This window comes from Antechinus flavipes, chromosome 3, assembly GCF_016432865.1.
Source record: "Antechinus flavipes isolate AdamAnt ecotype Samford, QLD, Australia chromosome 3, AdamAnt_v2, whole genome shotgun sequence".
NCBI classification, from domain to species: domain Eukaryota; kingdom Metazoa; phylum Chordata; class Mammalia; order Dasyuromorphia; family Dasyuridae; genus Antechinus; species Antechinus flavipes.
In genome coordinates, this window is record NC_067400.1 from 410,575,327 (window position 1) to 410,592,198 (window position 16,872).

General features: G+C 35.7%; 1 protein-coding gene across 5 annotated transcripts in view; it reads left to right on the forward strand.

Moving 5' to 3' along the window:
* ZNF385B (zinc finger protein 385B) overlaps positions 1–7,736 on the forward strand; it is a 531,497-nt gene extending 523,761 nt beyond the window's left edge. For all 5 annotated transcript variants that reach the window (XM_051986113.1, XM_051986114.1, XM_051986112.1 and 2 more), the window contains 4 exons: positions 2,952–3,200; positions 3,499–3,677; positions 4,017–4,118; positions 6,216–7,736. In XM_051986113.1, the coding sequence (XP_051842073.1) occupies positions 2,952–3,200; positions 3,499–3,677; positions 4,017–4,118; positions 6,216–6,434 (749 nt within the window). In that variant the 3' untranslated portion in view covers positions 6,435–7,736. The remainder of the gene's footprint in view (positions 1–2,951; positions 3,201–3,498; positions 3,678–4,016; positions 4,119–6,215) is intronic.
* Positions 7,737–16,872: the final 9,136 nt, after the last annotated feature.

The following is a 16,872-nucleotide window of genomic DNA, read 5'->3' on the forward strand; positions in this document are numbered from 1 at the left end:
AGCCCATTTGGGGCTTTCTTGGTAAATATTCTGAAGCAGCTTGCCATTTCCTTCTCCAGTTCATTTTATAGATTACTCTGACATAAAATTGACATAAATGAAATTAAGTGACTTGCCCCAAATCACACATCTAGTAAGTATCTGAGGTCACATTTGAATTCAAGTCTTCCTGAGTCCAGGCTTAGCCTTCTATCCACTGTCTATCCATCTATCTAGTTGCCCCAAGGGACCTTGGAGCACTCCAATTCTGAACAAGATTCCTTTATAGCATACTCAAAACGTAGTCATCAAGCATTGGCTTGAAGACTCCAGTGAGGTAGGGCTCACTATCTCCCAAATTAATCCATTATACTTTTAAATATCTCTGACTGGGGATAAACTTTTCCAAGGGATTATGAGCAAAGAGAAGGATTTCAGAAATCAAAATTTTGGAGTGAGTGATGACATCTAAAATATGATCCCCTAAAATGGGTTCTGAAGCAGAGTAGAGAATCAAGTTGACAGGAGGCAAGGAGTTGACATAACTGCAAGTCATGATAAAAGAACCATCGTTGTAGATAATGGCATTTTGAAAAATAGTGCTGGGGAAAGGATAGAGAAGACAACCAGGTGCCAGAGTTAGTAAGAAAGCTTAGTACATGACAGTAACAAATATATGGGATTAGGTATGTGAACTTCAAAGAAAGGCAAATTAAAAGTTTGCAAATAGTAAGCTCATTCTTAAGCGAGAGAAAAAAATGAACACTCAGTATCTGAGAAGATTTTCAAAATGTTGAGTGATCAGAGAAAGTTAGGTTTTAGTGAATTTGGGCAATGGATGGAGGATCCAGGGAAACACAAGTTTGTTAATGGTGAAAGAGGGTTCCAAAGACATGGGAGAAATTAAAAAAAAAAAAAAAAAAGGAAGATTAGGGACTGGGAGATATATGCCTGGGAGGTTCCCAGAAAACCACAGGAAGTATAGTTAATCATAGAATTGTAGAGACAGACAAGAGTTTTGAAATAATTCATCTCTTCAGTTTGCAGTGAAGAACAACTTAAAAGAATAATGAGGTTATAACCTGTTCAAGTCATACAACTCATTACAGGTATCCTTGACCCCGTTGGTACATAGTACTTTGTACTTAATAGGAATACAAATAAGTATTTGTTGTAGGGAAAAAATTCTGTAACTAATTTCTTTTTCCCATTAACTACTTATTGAAAGGAGAGCTATCCATGTCAAGCAGAGTCCACATGCAATGTTGAGAGGAGGAAGAAAAAAACAAAAGAGAAGCAAAATTTAACCATCTGTTGGGATTATGGACAGGACTGGGGGGAAAAAAGATTCATAGAGCAGCAAAATTAAGTCTTAAGAATACATAACTACAAATATGAAGGTACTATATCACTGAATACATTTCCTACATTGTTAATTCCATAAGGCTGAAGTTCTTATAAGGAAAACTTATAGAAAAGAGCGAATCAGTTCTCAGGAAGTTTGTACTTCAACAGACCTGCCTTATCTTACTACGGAAGTTAGGATAGACTAACAGATCCAGATACTATTATTTATAAAAGCTATACTATCTTTTTACACCTGAATCCTGTGACCTTTTCCTGGATGTTGCATAGTATTCTGAAAGAATGAAAGCACCTGCATAAAGGGAATTACTTGTTCCCTCTCACTCGTTGATAATCAGATTCTGGGAGCCAGCTTTAGGGGAAAAACCCCTCAGGTTTCTATACATCCAATGTTCCTTTTAGATTTTAGTTGAAATCTTCTCTCCCACTGTCTCAACTCTAGATTTGCCTTCACAAATATACACCCTGCTGAAGGTCATTTTCATTACCCTAGTAGTTACTCCATCACTCTTTATCTACCAGACCAACAGTGCTCAGATTAGATTTAGATATTGTTGCTAAAATATAAAATTTGAACTTTAATGCCCCCTCTTTTGCTTAATAAACTATTATCAGCATTTTCATCGATATTTTCCAGAAGCACCAGCTCGGTTGGATGTGGGCACATGACTGGATTTTGCTGCTGGGTGGCAGAGGCTCCACTTTGTGTACTGAAGGAACCAATGAATAGAGCCCACCTTCAGTCACAATTGAGCCTGGTTGGAGACAGATTCTGTAAAAGTCATTCTGACCTCTCATGCAGCTATCACATGTAGGTTGGGATTATGAGCTTTTAAGAGTTGCACAATCAAAATGCCAAGATGTTTGTGAATGGTTTGGTTAATCCTCATCATTTTACTTCTGGTCCATGTCATCGTTTGATTCTTAAATTTAAATTTAAAAGGTGTCCTTGCTTTTTTGCATTTTTGGATAAATTCTGTTGTCAGACAGATAGCAATGAAAATTTAACTAATCATAGCCAAAGTTAAAAGTGCCTGCGCCTTCTTCCCAATCCTACAAAGCCCAGACTTTTAACATGATGTCAAAATTGAGGTTTTAGCTTTATAATCATGTGGTTAATTAAAACTTAAGTAGTCAAATGAAGCTAACATTACCTAATGACCGGTTCCATGTTACTATCATCTCATATAATAGATAGTGAAACCCTGTCAAAAGAATTGGGTTATGTTGATAATGATTTTCATTTCTAGTTAGGAATACACTGGAGTAGACCTTGTAGTTCTATGGTATCAGACAGAACATTGTTACCACAGCCTGATGCAAGTGGAAGAAGAAGGACATTAACCTTCCCTACCATCCGTTCCCCACCAAAAAAACCCCAAAAACCAACAATCCTGGATCTTAATCTGTATTAATTTAGAACTTGATGGCTTGGAGCTTTTATTTTTAAATATAAGATAGTTTGTTTTCAGTCCCATTAAAGTTACATGAACCAAAATTCAGTAAAGTACAAACAGAATTTTTTTTTAATTCCTTGGATGTAATTTAAATAGATTTGCATTTTCTTCTCTGACTGTAATGACACAAATCTGCATTTCTTTTAATAGAAGATAAAGGGAAGTTGAAAGCCAATAGTTCTGTTCAACCTTCGAGCACTGATGGAGGTTTATTTCTTCCCAAATCTGGAGTAACTACCCCACTGGCCCCAGGAGCAGTGACCTCGCCCTCCAAGAGCACAAATGGAGCTCCCAGTGCCGTTTCTGAATCAGAAGAGGAAAAAGCCAAAAAATTACTTTACTGTTCTCTATGCAAAGTGGCTGTGAACTCTCTGTCACAGCTAGAGGCCCATAACACAGGTTAGCATCTGTCTCTTGAATTTAAATTATGCTTATGACAACTGCAAACATTTTTACCGCTAAAGCTCCTGATTGTCTGTCATTGCTTAGCCGTTACAGATATTTCGGCTTTCTGGTATAAAGGAGTCAGCCCTTTTAGGAAAAATGTGACAACAAAGCAGAGACAACCCATTGATCAAGCTGCTCTAGTTAATGTCATTTCAGCCAGGGAATTTTCTAACCTGAATAATTTTAAGGCCAATTTCACTGTGCTTATTAAAAATGGTAACACATGTATGTACATTCCGTGGCTCTTTAGGATCCAAACACAAGACAATGGTAGAAGCTCGCAATGGGGCTGGTCCAATTAAGTCCTACCCAAGACCTGGATCCAGGTTAAAGATTCAGAATGGCAACAAGGGTTCAGGATTGCAGAACAAAACATTTCATTGTGAAATCTGCGATGTGCACGTGAATTCAGAAATTCAGCTTAAGCAGGTAAAGTGAATGATTCTGTCAGCTAAGTCACTCCTTTCTCTGGGTCACATTTTCCGCATCGGTTAAATGAGGGGCTTGGACTGAATCATGCCCTCTCAGATCCATTCAAGATCCATTTGGAATCTCAGCCTGCATTGTATTTGGTCTCTACTTACCTCTCTATTTTTGCTGAACAGCATGCTCCTGAATGATAATTGTAATGTGAGAGAGGTCTTAATTTCCGTAATTTTTTTGGTGACTTCACCCAAGCCACCTCAGAGAACTGAATGTGAGTGTTCATCCATCCCCAAGGAGGAAACAAAGAGAAAAGCTAATATATGTGTTTGAATTTCCTTGCAGCACATTTCTAGCAGAAGACACAAGGACAGAGTGGCAGGGAAACCCATGAAACCGAAGTATAGCCCTTACAACAAACTCCAGCGAAGCCCAAGTATTTTAGCCGTGAGTACGACAGGCCATGTATCTCCATGCTCTGTACTCTTGTCTGGGGGAGTTGGGGCTGGGAAGAGTGGGATGAGGATGGATATGCTGAAATCCTAAGGGTCACATATGGCGAGTTCAGGCCATACAAAAACAAAGAGCTAAGAAAGCTGACAAACAAGGGGGGATTGCTCAGTTCCTGATCTTCTGGAGAAAAGCTTTTGCCAGGGTGAGGCAAAAAAAAAAAAAAAAAAAAAAACAAACAACAACAACAACAACCCTGTAGGGTGGTACAGACAAAGCTCTCCAAGGACTCTAGTCCCTGCCCTTCACCCCAACCTCTGCCAGCACCTGGAGCCATACCCCTCATTAGCATATAAAGAGGAGAAGTAATGACAACAGAGCTAGGGCAAGTGATGCCTTGGGAACCCTTCAGCGAGCTAAACCTGATGGAATCACTGTGAATGCAAACAGAAGTCTATCCTTTTTTTAAATTATTATCTCCCCTCACCTCCATTTCTGGCTCTTCACCTTATTTTGTGTGGGTGTTAGAATCTCTCTTGCTGTGGATGTTTAGCATACATATGGATATTCAGCTTTTCTAACCTCTTCTCAAGATGTTAGGTTCTCAGTTGTTTATTTATTTTTTTTGATAAAATTACCCAAGACCCCCAGAAATTAGACATCATATAAATACACAGACAGATGGATTTCTCAGCATCCTAAGGCTCCCTATAGATGACTTGCCCATTTTGTGACAATAGATCTATTGTCCACAAATCTGCCCTCTTTCTGATAATATATACAGATGTACACTGCACTGACTAAAGGTGATGTATGAAAATACAGATTTTATAAGAAAGCTACATTAATTAGGAGTTGAGTGATTCATGAACATCTCTAAATTCTCTTTCAACTCAAATATTCATTTAAATAGGGGTTGAGTGATTCTTGAACATCTCTAAGTTCTCTTTCAATCTAAATATTCATTTAATAAGCTATTAAAACAATAAATAATAAGCTGTTAAAATTTGAAATTAAAATTCTATTTGTACCCAATTTTAAAAGGAGGATACATTTTTTTCCCTAAATTGATATACCATTAAACTGACTTATCCAGGGCAGCTAGGTAGCATAGTGGATAGAGCACCAACACTGAAATCAGGTGGATTTCAAATCTGGTCTTAGACATTTAATATTTCCTATCTGTGTGACCCTGGGTAAGTCACTTAATCCCAATTACCTCAGCAAAAACAAAACAAACAACACCACCACCACAAAACTGAATTATCTATAATACATCTCTTCTGCTCCCCAGTGTCATAAATCACCTTTTTTTTAAGGCCAATAATATTCCTATATGTTGAAATTTTTTACTTAGGCAGGTGAGTTTGAGTGATTCTTATGCATCTCTAAATTCTCTTTCAACTCAAATATTCATTTAATAAGCTATTAAAAGGAACTATTAAATGATAAACTATTAAAACTTGAATTTAAATTCCATTTATACCCAATTTTAGGAGCTTGCACTTTTTCCTAAATTGAAATACCTTTAAACTGGATTTATCCACCATTTATTTCTTCTGCTCCTCCATATCATAGGTCACATTTTTTTAATGCCAATAAAATTCCCATGTGTTGAAACTTTTTACTTAGGCAGATGAATGGAATGTCACTCAGCTATTGCAGAAAGTTTCAGTGAGTTGCATTATGGGGTAAGAAAACTCTTGGGAGTTTGAATTGAGCTCTGAAGTCTAAGCAAAGAATCTTCTGTGTAGAAAGGTAGCATTTTATTTTTCTTGCCAAGCAGCACCATAAAATAGCTTGAGTACCTATTCAGTGGAAATTTTCCCATGCTCTAGTGCCCAGAGGCAGAGACCACCAAAAAAGGGAGAAGTAGAAGCAAATTTAAGTTAAACTATGCCAAGAGCTGTGCTGCCAAGCATATGAAACAAACTCATTTCTTAAGTTCTGAGTCTGGAGTTAAGATTTTAACAGCTTGAAGAAGCTTTCTGCTATTATATTATTTGGGAAAATATATTTTTGTTAATGTTGCTAAAGCAGTATTCTCTTCTTCCTTAACACTGACCCTCACCTTTTTTCCCCCTTCCTCCATAGGCAAAACTTGCATTCCAGAAAGATATGATTAAACCTCTGGCGCCTGCTTTCCTCTCGTCTCCTCTGGCAGCTGCAGCAGCTGTCTCATCTGCCCTGTCCCTGCCGCCCCGGCCATCCACATCACTATTCCAGGCTCCAGCCATACCACCGGCTCTTCTGAGGGCAGGCCATGGGCCCATCCGAGCCACTCCTACATCGATTCTTTTTGCTCCATACTAACAATTAAAAATGATAAAGTTGTTGTGGCCAGTAGGAAAGAGAAGAAAAGAAATAAACAAAATAAAAATTAAAAAGGATCAGATCATTGAACCATTTTAATTTTGAAAGACTTCCCTCAGAATCAGTAAAACCTGCTCCACCCTCTACTCCCCCCTACCCTAAATGCACTCAAGGATGCTCATGGACAGGCAGTCATTTAGCAGTCTGTATCTCATAAGGGTTGGTACAGATCTTCTCTTCTTCTCCAACTCTGTCTAAATTCTATATCTGAGACATTTGGTTTCTGATAATGAGTTGGTCAGAAAAGTTTCATCATCCAAATTCTCTGATTATATTTCCATGGGTGTGAGCTTACTGGAAAACAATATGGATTATTTTCCTGTCAGACTTGAAAACTAGGGTCTTCCTTTTGCTTCTGTAAATAAATCTCTGGAATCCAACTGGGCATATTCATGTGGGAAAAAATAGATTAACAAAAGTGCTTAATTGTAGATAACATCCTATTAATGGATTACAAATGTTTTCTTTCCCGTGTACTGTTGTTGACAGGGATCGTGTACTGTTTTAGACCCAAGTCCTGTTGTACCTTGTGTAGTACTAGAACTGTATCTCCTGTCTGAATTAAGCATTTTAGTTGCTGTGTAAATGTTAGGAAGCAACGCAGCTTTGAGGTATTTTTTTTATTTTTTTAAAAGAAAAGCAAGATAATGAAGTATTTCTTTTATTTCATATTTTATTTAGAAATATTTTTAAGAAATAGAAAGCCATATAATATAGTTATGATTACTACCTGTTTGGTATTTGTTTAACTTATTTTGTCGCTTCCTCACTAGTATAAGTTGCTAAGCAATGTACAAAAACAAAAACAAAAAAATGAGCTTCCTAAATGCACATTATCTCAGCTCATGTGTGTTCTGCAAGAAGACAATGAATCTATGTATTTATACGTAAATAATTTCTCCTCCATTTCTAACCTGTCTTCATTTGTAATGATGCTACATAATTTTGTGGCTCCCTAATGCAATAATGTACAGAATATAAAATATTTATAATTAAACAACTAGTCTTTTCTGTTGATTAAATATATTGCAGGTTCTGCCTCCTTGTCATCCCCCTTCCCTTTTTTAAGTTGATATCAGTATGAGTGAACTACTTGTGATATCAGGGGTGACAGGTATAATAAAAGCAACAAAATAGAATTAACTCTTTTAGATCATCTGTATCTGCAATCTGTAAATGGTAAAATGTCTGTGTATTTTTTTAAATGTATCTTTGCAATAAAACAGTATGGAAAAAATAAAATTAGTGTTTGGCATTTATTCCCTATGCCTCCAATATGCTTCTAACTTTAAATCACCTATCAAAAAGTCTTTAACAGGTGCAAAGATTGTCTCTTGTCATTGAGCATTTATTTTGCCTTTTTTTTTTTTGGTCACATATTAATCTGTGAACTTCATGGCTTCCCCTTGAAGTAAGTCTTTATTGCTATACACTATACCCCAAGGAAGTCAAGGGGATGAAGAAGGTTGGAAAAGAGAGAAGTTTTTCTCCTATCATAATTCTTGATTACAATCAATTTGAAAAGAAATAAGAAGGGGGTAAGATAACTTAGTTGCATTAGGTAGTACAGTGGTTAGAATAATGGGCCTGTAGTAGAAGGCTCATCTTTATGAGTTCAAATACAGCCTCAGGCACTTATTTTGGGGCAGGTCACTTAATTCTATATGTCTAACTTTCTCCATCTGTAAAATGGACTGAAGAAGGAAACTGCAAACCATTCCAGTATCTTTGCCAAGAAAAACCCAAATGAGATCTCCAAGAGTCAGGCACAATTGAAAAAACTGAACAGCAAAGATAATTTAAGGCAAGTTACTTTAAAGACAGTTCAGATACATTAAGAAGGTCTCTCTTTACAAATAAGAACATTAAACTGCAATTGTGTGGGCTCTATGATTTTCAAAGTTCAGTTGACATTATCTCATATGATTATCACAATAGTCCAATGAAGAAACCAGCCCAAACCTTAAGTTCCTCAGTTTCACTGGTGAAGAAAACTAGAAAAGAAAGATTAAGTGATTTAGAGCACGAGTCCAGAGCTCAGGTCCTCTGATTTTTAGTTCAATACCTTTTGCTATTTCTTTGTAATGTTATGCTGTGCAGTTTGTCCTGGCAATTTGAGAGTCTAATTAGGTTTCTGCCTAGCCTTCGGTATTTGAAATTATTTATTACTTATTTGATCAATAAGCACTACAGACTGCATACTACATTCTCTCCATTAGTCTGTGGTTGCATAGTCAGATGCTGTATTATGAAGATATTTCTGGGACAGACTCATACTTCAGCTTCACCGTGTGGTTGAATTGAGAAGGTTTTCCTAGCCTCCAAGGACAATTGTATTTCTCTTGATCTTGCATCATCCCACCTAGCATTAAAACAACTCATTGTACTGCACCCCTTCTACCTGAAAAATGTCCTGAGACTATAGTCAAACAGATTGATGAAGCTTTATATTTGCTTATCTAATTTATAGCATCCTGATAAAAAACACTTCAGGGAGCAAGTACAAAAGTATAGCTATTAATTAAGATGCCTACAACAGAAGCAGTAACCATTGTCTTATTATAATCAATAGAATACTTATTGGAAAAAACACTTTTTGTAGTATGTTTCATATGACTAAGATAAACAGAGTAATCTGAATAAGAACTGTCAGATTAATTTACAAAAAAGATCTCTAGATAATTTCTTTGAGCTAAGGGTCAGTAAGTATTATTTTCTTTCTCCTCTGTCTCTAACCCTCTCTCCCTCTCTTCTTTACTTAGGGCTATTGCAATAGGTTAAAAAAATTAGGGGAAAAAAAGGGAACAAAATTAATGATGTAGAGGAATAGGACATATGTGTATTTTACATGGAAAACAATACTAAGAGATGTTGGGCAAAAAAATAATTACCAAACTAAATATTATGGAATGCATCAATCACTACAAAACATTTCCTGAATATGTATTTTTATGTCATCTGAGGAGCTCTCATTGGAAGTGTCATGATTTGGCTTCTGTAATCAGGGTTTGTATTCAAATCTTGCTCTTGATGCTTACTCTCTCTTTGACTTCAGACAAGTCCTTAGACCTAAATTTTTTAACTGTATAATGTACAGGCTGAATTAAGTATCTCTGAAGTCCCTATCAGCTCTAAACAGATGATTCTATAATTCTCAAGTGTGAAAATGAGAATAACAAAATTTTCCTCTAGCATCCTTGACCCTGCAAAAGAAAAACAAGCTCCAGTTAAAATAATAATAACTGATATTCATGAAACCTATAGGTGTATGAACTGCATTCTTTTTGAATGTCTCTCTTTCCCTGATTTTTTTATTGCTTATTTTAATAATATTTTATTTTTTCAAACACATGCAAAGATAATTTTCAACATTCATCTTTGCAAAACCTTGTATTCCAAATTTTTCTTCTCTCTTCCCCCGTCCTTCTCCCCAAGACAGCAAGCAATCTGATATAGGTTAAATATGTGCAATTCTTCTAAATATATTTCCATATTCACCATGCTGTGTAAGAAAAATCATATCAAAAGAGAGAAAATGCAAGAAAGAAAAAGCAAGCAAATAACTACAAAAAGATGAAAATACTATGTTTCGATCTACATTCAGTCTCCATAGTTCTCTCTCTGGATGCAGATGGGTCTTTCCATCACAAGTCTATTGGAATTGCTTTGAATCATCACATTGTTGAAAATAACCAAGTCCGTCACTGTCAATCCTCACATCATCTTGTTACTGTGCATAATGTTCTCTTGGTTCTATTCATTTCATTCAGCCTCAGTTCATATAAATCTTTCCAAGCTTTTCTGAAATCAGTCTGCTCATCATTTCTTATAGAATAATATTCCATAATATTCATATACCATAACTTATTCAGCCATTCCCCAACTGATGAGTATCCACTCAGTTTTCAGTTCCTTGCCACTACAAAAAGGGACTGCCACAAACATTTTTACACATCTAAGTCTTTTACCTTTTTGTATGACCTTTTTGGGATAGAGATTCAGTAGAGACACTACTGGATCAAATAATATGCCCAGTTTGATAGTCTTTTGGGGATAGTTGAAGGTAAGAATTCTTAAAACTCCCAGAGTCCCACGAGCCTCATTTATGGGGTCCGATTGGGAGATTTACTACTGACTGAGACCAAAAAATGGTACAACATTAGTTTTATCATAAACAATTGCATTAGTTTTCACATGTAAAATACTTTGAGATAAAAGTAAAGGTAGAATTTAAGCTTTTTAAGAACAAAGAATTACATCATTTTCATCTTTTTATCCCCAGCACCAACATAATTCCTAGCACACATTAAGTGTTGTTGATTGCTTTACATATATATCTTATTTGATATAACAATTCTGTAATATTAAGTTCTAATATTCCTATTTTACAAAAGAAAAAAGTGAAGTTCTAATATATTAGGCAGCTTGCTCCAGATCACACAGCCACTACATGAATGAACTGGGATTTAAATTTGGACCTTCTTGACCTCAAACCTAGCTTTCTGTGCACTGTGCCATAGGGGTTTAGGCATGTGCAATGGCTCAATAATCTTCAAGAGTTTGTACACATGCTCCTTCCTTAAGTAAACACATCTGTCAACAACCCAAATGGTGTAGATTTGCCTCTGTAAAGTGAATACTGTCCAGACCTAAGAAGCAGCTGTGGACCATTTCTGATAGGTTTATGATTTTGTTAACATGATGGCATTCAATTAATTATGAAGGAGACATGTATGCTATTTGGGGGAAAGTCAACTACTCATGCCAGATGGCTGATTTAGTGTTCTGAACATCCACTTTATAACACGGAGACTCCCAATACTGTAACTACAAGATCAAATTCCACTGGGGTAGCTCATCTTAGTCTCTTTCCTTCCTACCGGTAATTAGCTGTGTTGGGGGATTTCATCAGAGACCTGACAATGCAGGCTTTTCTGCAGGTATGGATTTTTTACAGAAGGGAATTGTCTTCATTGTCCTTGACTAAAATATCTAGAGCCTAACTGAGAATATTATATTTCTGAAAAGAAGCGATATAAGTCTCCTCCATAAACAAACCAAACATCCCAAACTTTGGCACTGAGACAGAATGCATATGAGAATGAATACTTTTTAGCTAGCAAATAACTCATTTTACAAGATTACCATGTGTAACTTAAACTAAAAAGAAATCCAATGTATGGCAGTTCATAGAATCTCACAGTCGGAAAGTCCATAAGTCTGTGGGGGTCATTTATTTCAACTGTTATCTCAGCAAGTATTCCCTCTTAAAGTTAACAAGTCTCTCTCTCTCTCTTTCTCTCTCTCTCTCGCTCTCTCTCTCTCTCTGTGTCTCTCTCTCTTTCTGTCTTTGTTTGTCTCTTGTCTCTGTGTCCCTCTCCCTCTCTGTCTCTATTTCTCACACACACACACACACATACACACACACACACACACACATATATATGTATATATATGTGTATTTATACATAATATAGCTATGATGAAAAAGAATTTTATGCCCTAGCAGAGAGTAACACAATCACAGGATTTGTAAAGAAAGCAAAAGTGAAAGCCTGCTAGTCATTGAACTGAAAGATAGAATTTAACTGAGAATTCAATTGGATAATAATAATAATTAACTAACATAGTGCTTTAAAGTTTTTATAAGACTTTATGTATTTTTCTCATGTGACAATGGTCCTAGGCAGCACATTGCTGGGACAACTACATCATTCTGCTTCCTTCAATTGGTTCTCAGCATCCTTACCATCCTGATTATTCTTTATAGATATCCTCTACCATGTCAATATTCTTACAATAAAGAATTTTGATCAGAATATGATACTAGAAATGTGAAAAGTAAAATGGAATTATCCCCTTCCGCATTCTGTATGATCCCTCTTTTGAAGAAACTTAAAACTGATTTGGAGGCAACTAGTGGCTCAGTGGAATCAGGACTATTTGAGTTCAAAATTGTCATCAAACACACACTGGCTTTGTGACCCAGGCAAGTCACTTAACCCCAATTGCCTCACAAAAAAAAAAGAAAGAAAGAAAGAAAAGAAAAAAGGAGAGAGAGAGAGAGAGAGAGAGACCCCATGTAAAGTTCTCTAGGCAAAGATACTGAAATGCTGTGCCATTTAATTTTCAGAAATAAAACAGAGAGAGAGAAAAAAAAGAAAAGAAGGAAGGAATGAAGGAAGGAAGAAAGAAAGAAAGAAAGAAAGAAGAAAGAAAGAAAGAAAGAAAGAAAGAAAGAAAGAAAGAAAGAAAGAAAGAAGAAAGAAAGAAAGGAGGGAGGGAGGAAGAAAAGAAGGAAGGAAGGAAGGAAGAAAGAAAGGAAGGAAGAAAGAAAAAAAAGAAAGAAAGAGAAAGAAAGAAAGAAAGAAAGAAAGAAAAAAAGAAAGAAAGAAAGGAAGGAAGGAAGGACGGAAGGAAGGAAGGACGGAAGGAAGGAAGGAAGGAAGGGAAAGACATGAAAAAAGAAAAACTATATAGAGTCATAAAGTATCAGAAACACTGAGTGACAAGTTTGATTTAGCCTTTTTGACTTTAGTATGACTCCATTGATTCATTTTAATATTTTTTCTCTGGCTGTCTTTTTTTTTCTTTTTTAATAAATTGTTTTCTTTTTTAAGGTTTTCAATAGATTTTATTTTCCCAAATAGATGTAAATGTAGTTTTCAACATTACTTTTTGTAAGACTGTGTCTTCTAAATTTTTCTGCCTCCCTCACTTACTCTCTCCCACCAACACAGCAAACAATCTGATACAGGTTAAACATGTGCAATTTTTTCAAAAATATTTCCATATTTGTTGTGTTGTGCAAGAAAAATCAGACCAAAAGGGGAAACCAGGAGAGAAAACAAACAAATAAAAAAGGTGAAAACACTGCTTTGATCTGCATTCAATGTCCATAATTCTTTCTCTGGGTGTGAATAGCATTTTCCATCCCAAATCTTTGGGACTGCCTTGAATTAAGAACTGGCTGTCTTCTTATCATGTTACTGTACTTTTGCTCCTGCCCTGAGGACATGGGCTTCTGATTGGTGAAAGTTCACCAAATCTAGGCACCCCCAGACCCATCTGGAACTGTCCATCTTTCTGTCAAGCTGCTGTAAAGCACTATTACAATAATGAGTTCATTTTAAGCCTAGGGAACAAAACAATGATCATAAAGATTTCTTTTGTTTTCTTCTCTTTGATTTTACGGACTTTATTTCAGATAAAATTCTGGATTCTTTAACAATCATTCTGAAATCCCAGTTGGGAAAAATTCCTAACATCTGGACAGAGGTTGGGTTTTCTTTCTCATCTTACATTTACATCTAATTCTCATTTAGCTCTAGTATCTTTGTGGTTGTTAGAACATTCCATTTACTGGAGATATTTGGTTAACAAAACAGAAAACTATATGACTATGGATAGACAGGCATTGAGAAAAATTGGGAAAAGAGCCAGCCTGTTCTTGAGATTTTCCTCAGCCTGAATCATCTGTTCCATGATGCTCAGAGAACCAAGGATTCTCCTCAATATCTCCCTTCTCTATTATAGCTCGGTGGAGCCTTGCTCTCTGCCTACTCCAACTTCTAATGCCCAAACATTCACATATTCATGTATTTATTTATGTACACATTCACATATCAGATTTTTGTTTATGTTATCTGATACAAGGATTTCCCCCCATTCAATAGTATTCATTATTTTAGTTTTGTTGATTTTATTATTGCAAAATCTTTTTTAATTCTATGTAAGCAAAATTGTTGTCTATTTTGTCCTTTGGATTTCCTCTATTAGTTGTTTCGTTATGAACATACTGAATATGAAGAGTCTCATTACTAGGTTAGCCACATTGATAAATTTTTCAGCCATGGAACTTCTTGAAACCCCATGTAAATCACTAATGGGTTATGATCTGCTTTGGTGGAGGATGAAATTGCAAATCCCTGATATATTAAAGTAGTAAAAAAGCATTGTTCATAAATGATAGCATATTATGAACTTTAACATTTCTTACATAGTTATTATAGATCCCATGTCACTCAATTGTATTCATTATCATTTAGTTCAGTTCAACTTGATTCCTTCTTATGCTAAAAAATAAATAAATAAAGCGGCTTCTGTGAATATCTATTGTTGTATATATAACCTTTGTTCTTATTCCATTTCAGTCTTGTCTGATTCTTCAAGACCTCATTTAAAGTTTTCTAGGGAAAGATACTGGAATGGTTAATTTTTCAGTTCATTTTACAAATGAGGAAACTGAGGCAAGCACAATTAAATGACTTCGCTTCACACAGCTTGTGTCAGAGGCCAAATTTGAACTCAGGAAGATGAGTGTTTCTGACTCCAGACCCAGAACCTATCACTGTACCATCTAGCTGCCACATACCTTTTCCCAACTCCCACTCCTACTAATGATGAATTAGAATCCCAGAGCTAAGCAAGCTATATATCTTTTTTTCAGTGTTCTAGAGGAATCCCATAGATGTCAGAAGTGATTATCTAGTGTCATTGACTTGAGCCCCCATTGGTTTACTATCTAGTTAGTCAGACTTAAATATTCTTTAGAAAATATTCACTAAAGTAATACAATAATAGCAGAATGAAAAACATTCCCCCAAAGATTTGTGACATAATTTCATTCAAGTACATATGTAGTCAAGGGGAAAACAGGCTCAATTTTAGCCCATTTGGCAAGGGGTAATTCAAAGATTGTGAGAATTTATTTTCTCCTATGTGTAATATATTTAAAAAGTTTCCCCTTGAATCTTTTTGCTGGGGTTCTTGGGGAATCATGAGTTCAATCCATCCTTGGCTCCTGATCATGTAGAACTGCCAAGAACTGATCTAGGGACAATATTTAAGACACCGATTGGAAGACTGGAGCCAATATCATCCTAGAGGTACAATAAACTAATGAGAACACAATGTCTAGCATATGGTAAATGCTTAATAAATCAACTAACTGACTTGAAGATGAGAAGGTTCTATACCCTCCAGATTAAAGCTGGAAATGTCCATCTCCAGGGAAGAAAGAGGTGAGAAATGGAAAGATGATCAGGATCAAAGCTGACCCCACTATTTCTCTTCCCCTGACCCAGGCAAATCCTTTTTAGAAAGTTCAGCTGGAACTCCATGCTCCCTTGCATTTCCAGAATTATAAACTCCACTCAACAGATAAATTGTAGATAATCCCAGGTAAGTGGTCCTCAGCCTATTCAAACATTATTCTTATGCAACCTCTCTCTAATTCAAGTGTTTTTTTCATTTTATCTGAAGTTTTTTAATTGATTAAGAAATGTTAAAGTATCTGAGCTAAAAATGGGGTGGACTGGTTTCAATTTCACTCTTACCCTATCAATTAGGCAGTAACTGAACAAATATTTCCTAGAAGCAACTACCAAGATAATTTCATTCAAGATAATGAACCACCAATTATAAATGAAACAAGACCTAAAATAAGGAGACATATGCTTGCCAAAAGTCTTTTCTACCATCATAAATAATTTCTTTCATACACTACTCATGAGAAAGGGATTCCATACTAATGATAAGATCCTCCAAAAGCTATTGTCTGTGGATGCTTTTTAAAATTACATCAAAGAATAGAACATTACAAAGCTTCATTAATGAGACCCACAATTACTTTAAAAAAAAAAAGACAACAATCTATATAGAAAGAACTAAGCTGATGAAAAATGTCTGCTGCCCAAACTATGACTTAGGAGACCTGTCCATTGAATTAGGAATATCATGTATCTGGAGGGAATATGGTATCTGTGATCCTATTCTTTTTGAAAGGCATTGAAAATAGGTGAGATCAGAATGCTATAGGAAGAAAGAGACTAGGCAATGCTGCTTTGGGGAAATTGTGCAGTACTTTTAATGATGTCAAATTGCTCTCTATAATGAGTCAATGTTTTATAATACAAACATTCACCTGTTGACTTTGCATAGTTGCAAATATTAAGATCACTAAATCACTAAAGGGACAAAATTGCCTAAGACAAGAAGGCATGGAGTTGCAATCTGCCTTGGTGAATGGAATGTCTACATCATTAAAATCACACATCCATAGAAATACTAAAGGCTTCCACAAATTTAATGGTAATTTTAAAACAAATTTCAGGAACTGTTCTGCTTCTAATGATTTCAAGTAGGCTTGGTAATCCTCACTGAATACCTAGAACATGTAGGTCCTAGTTCTTCAGTAGACCCCTCTATGATTATCCTATATTTATGATATTGACACCAAATCCCAAATCTTGAAGATCTGAATAATTGAACATCTAAACAACTGAATTTTTATAGTCAGATTTTAAAAAGCTGAGTATGTGTCATTAGAAAATATCAGCATTATAAGGATTAAAATATACAAGCCTTTTGCTCTTGA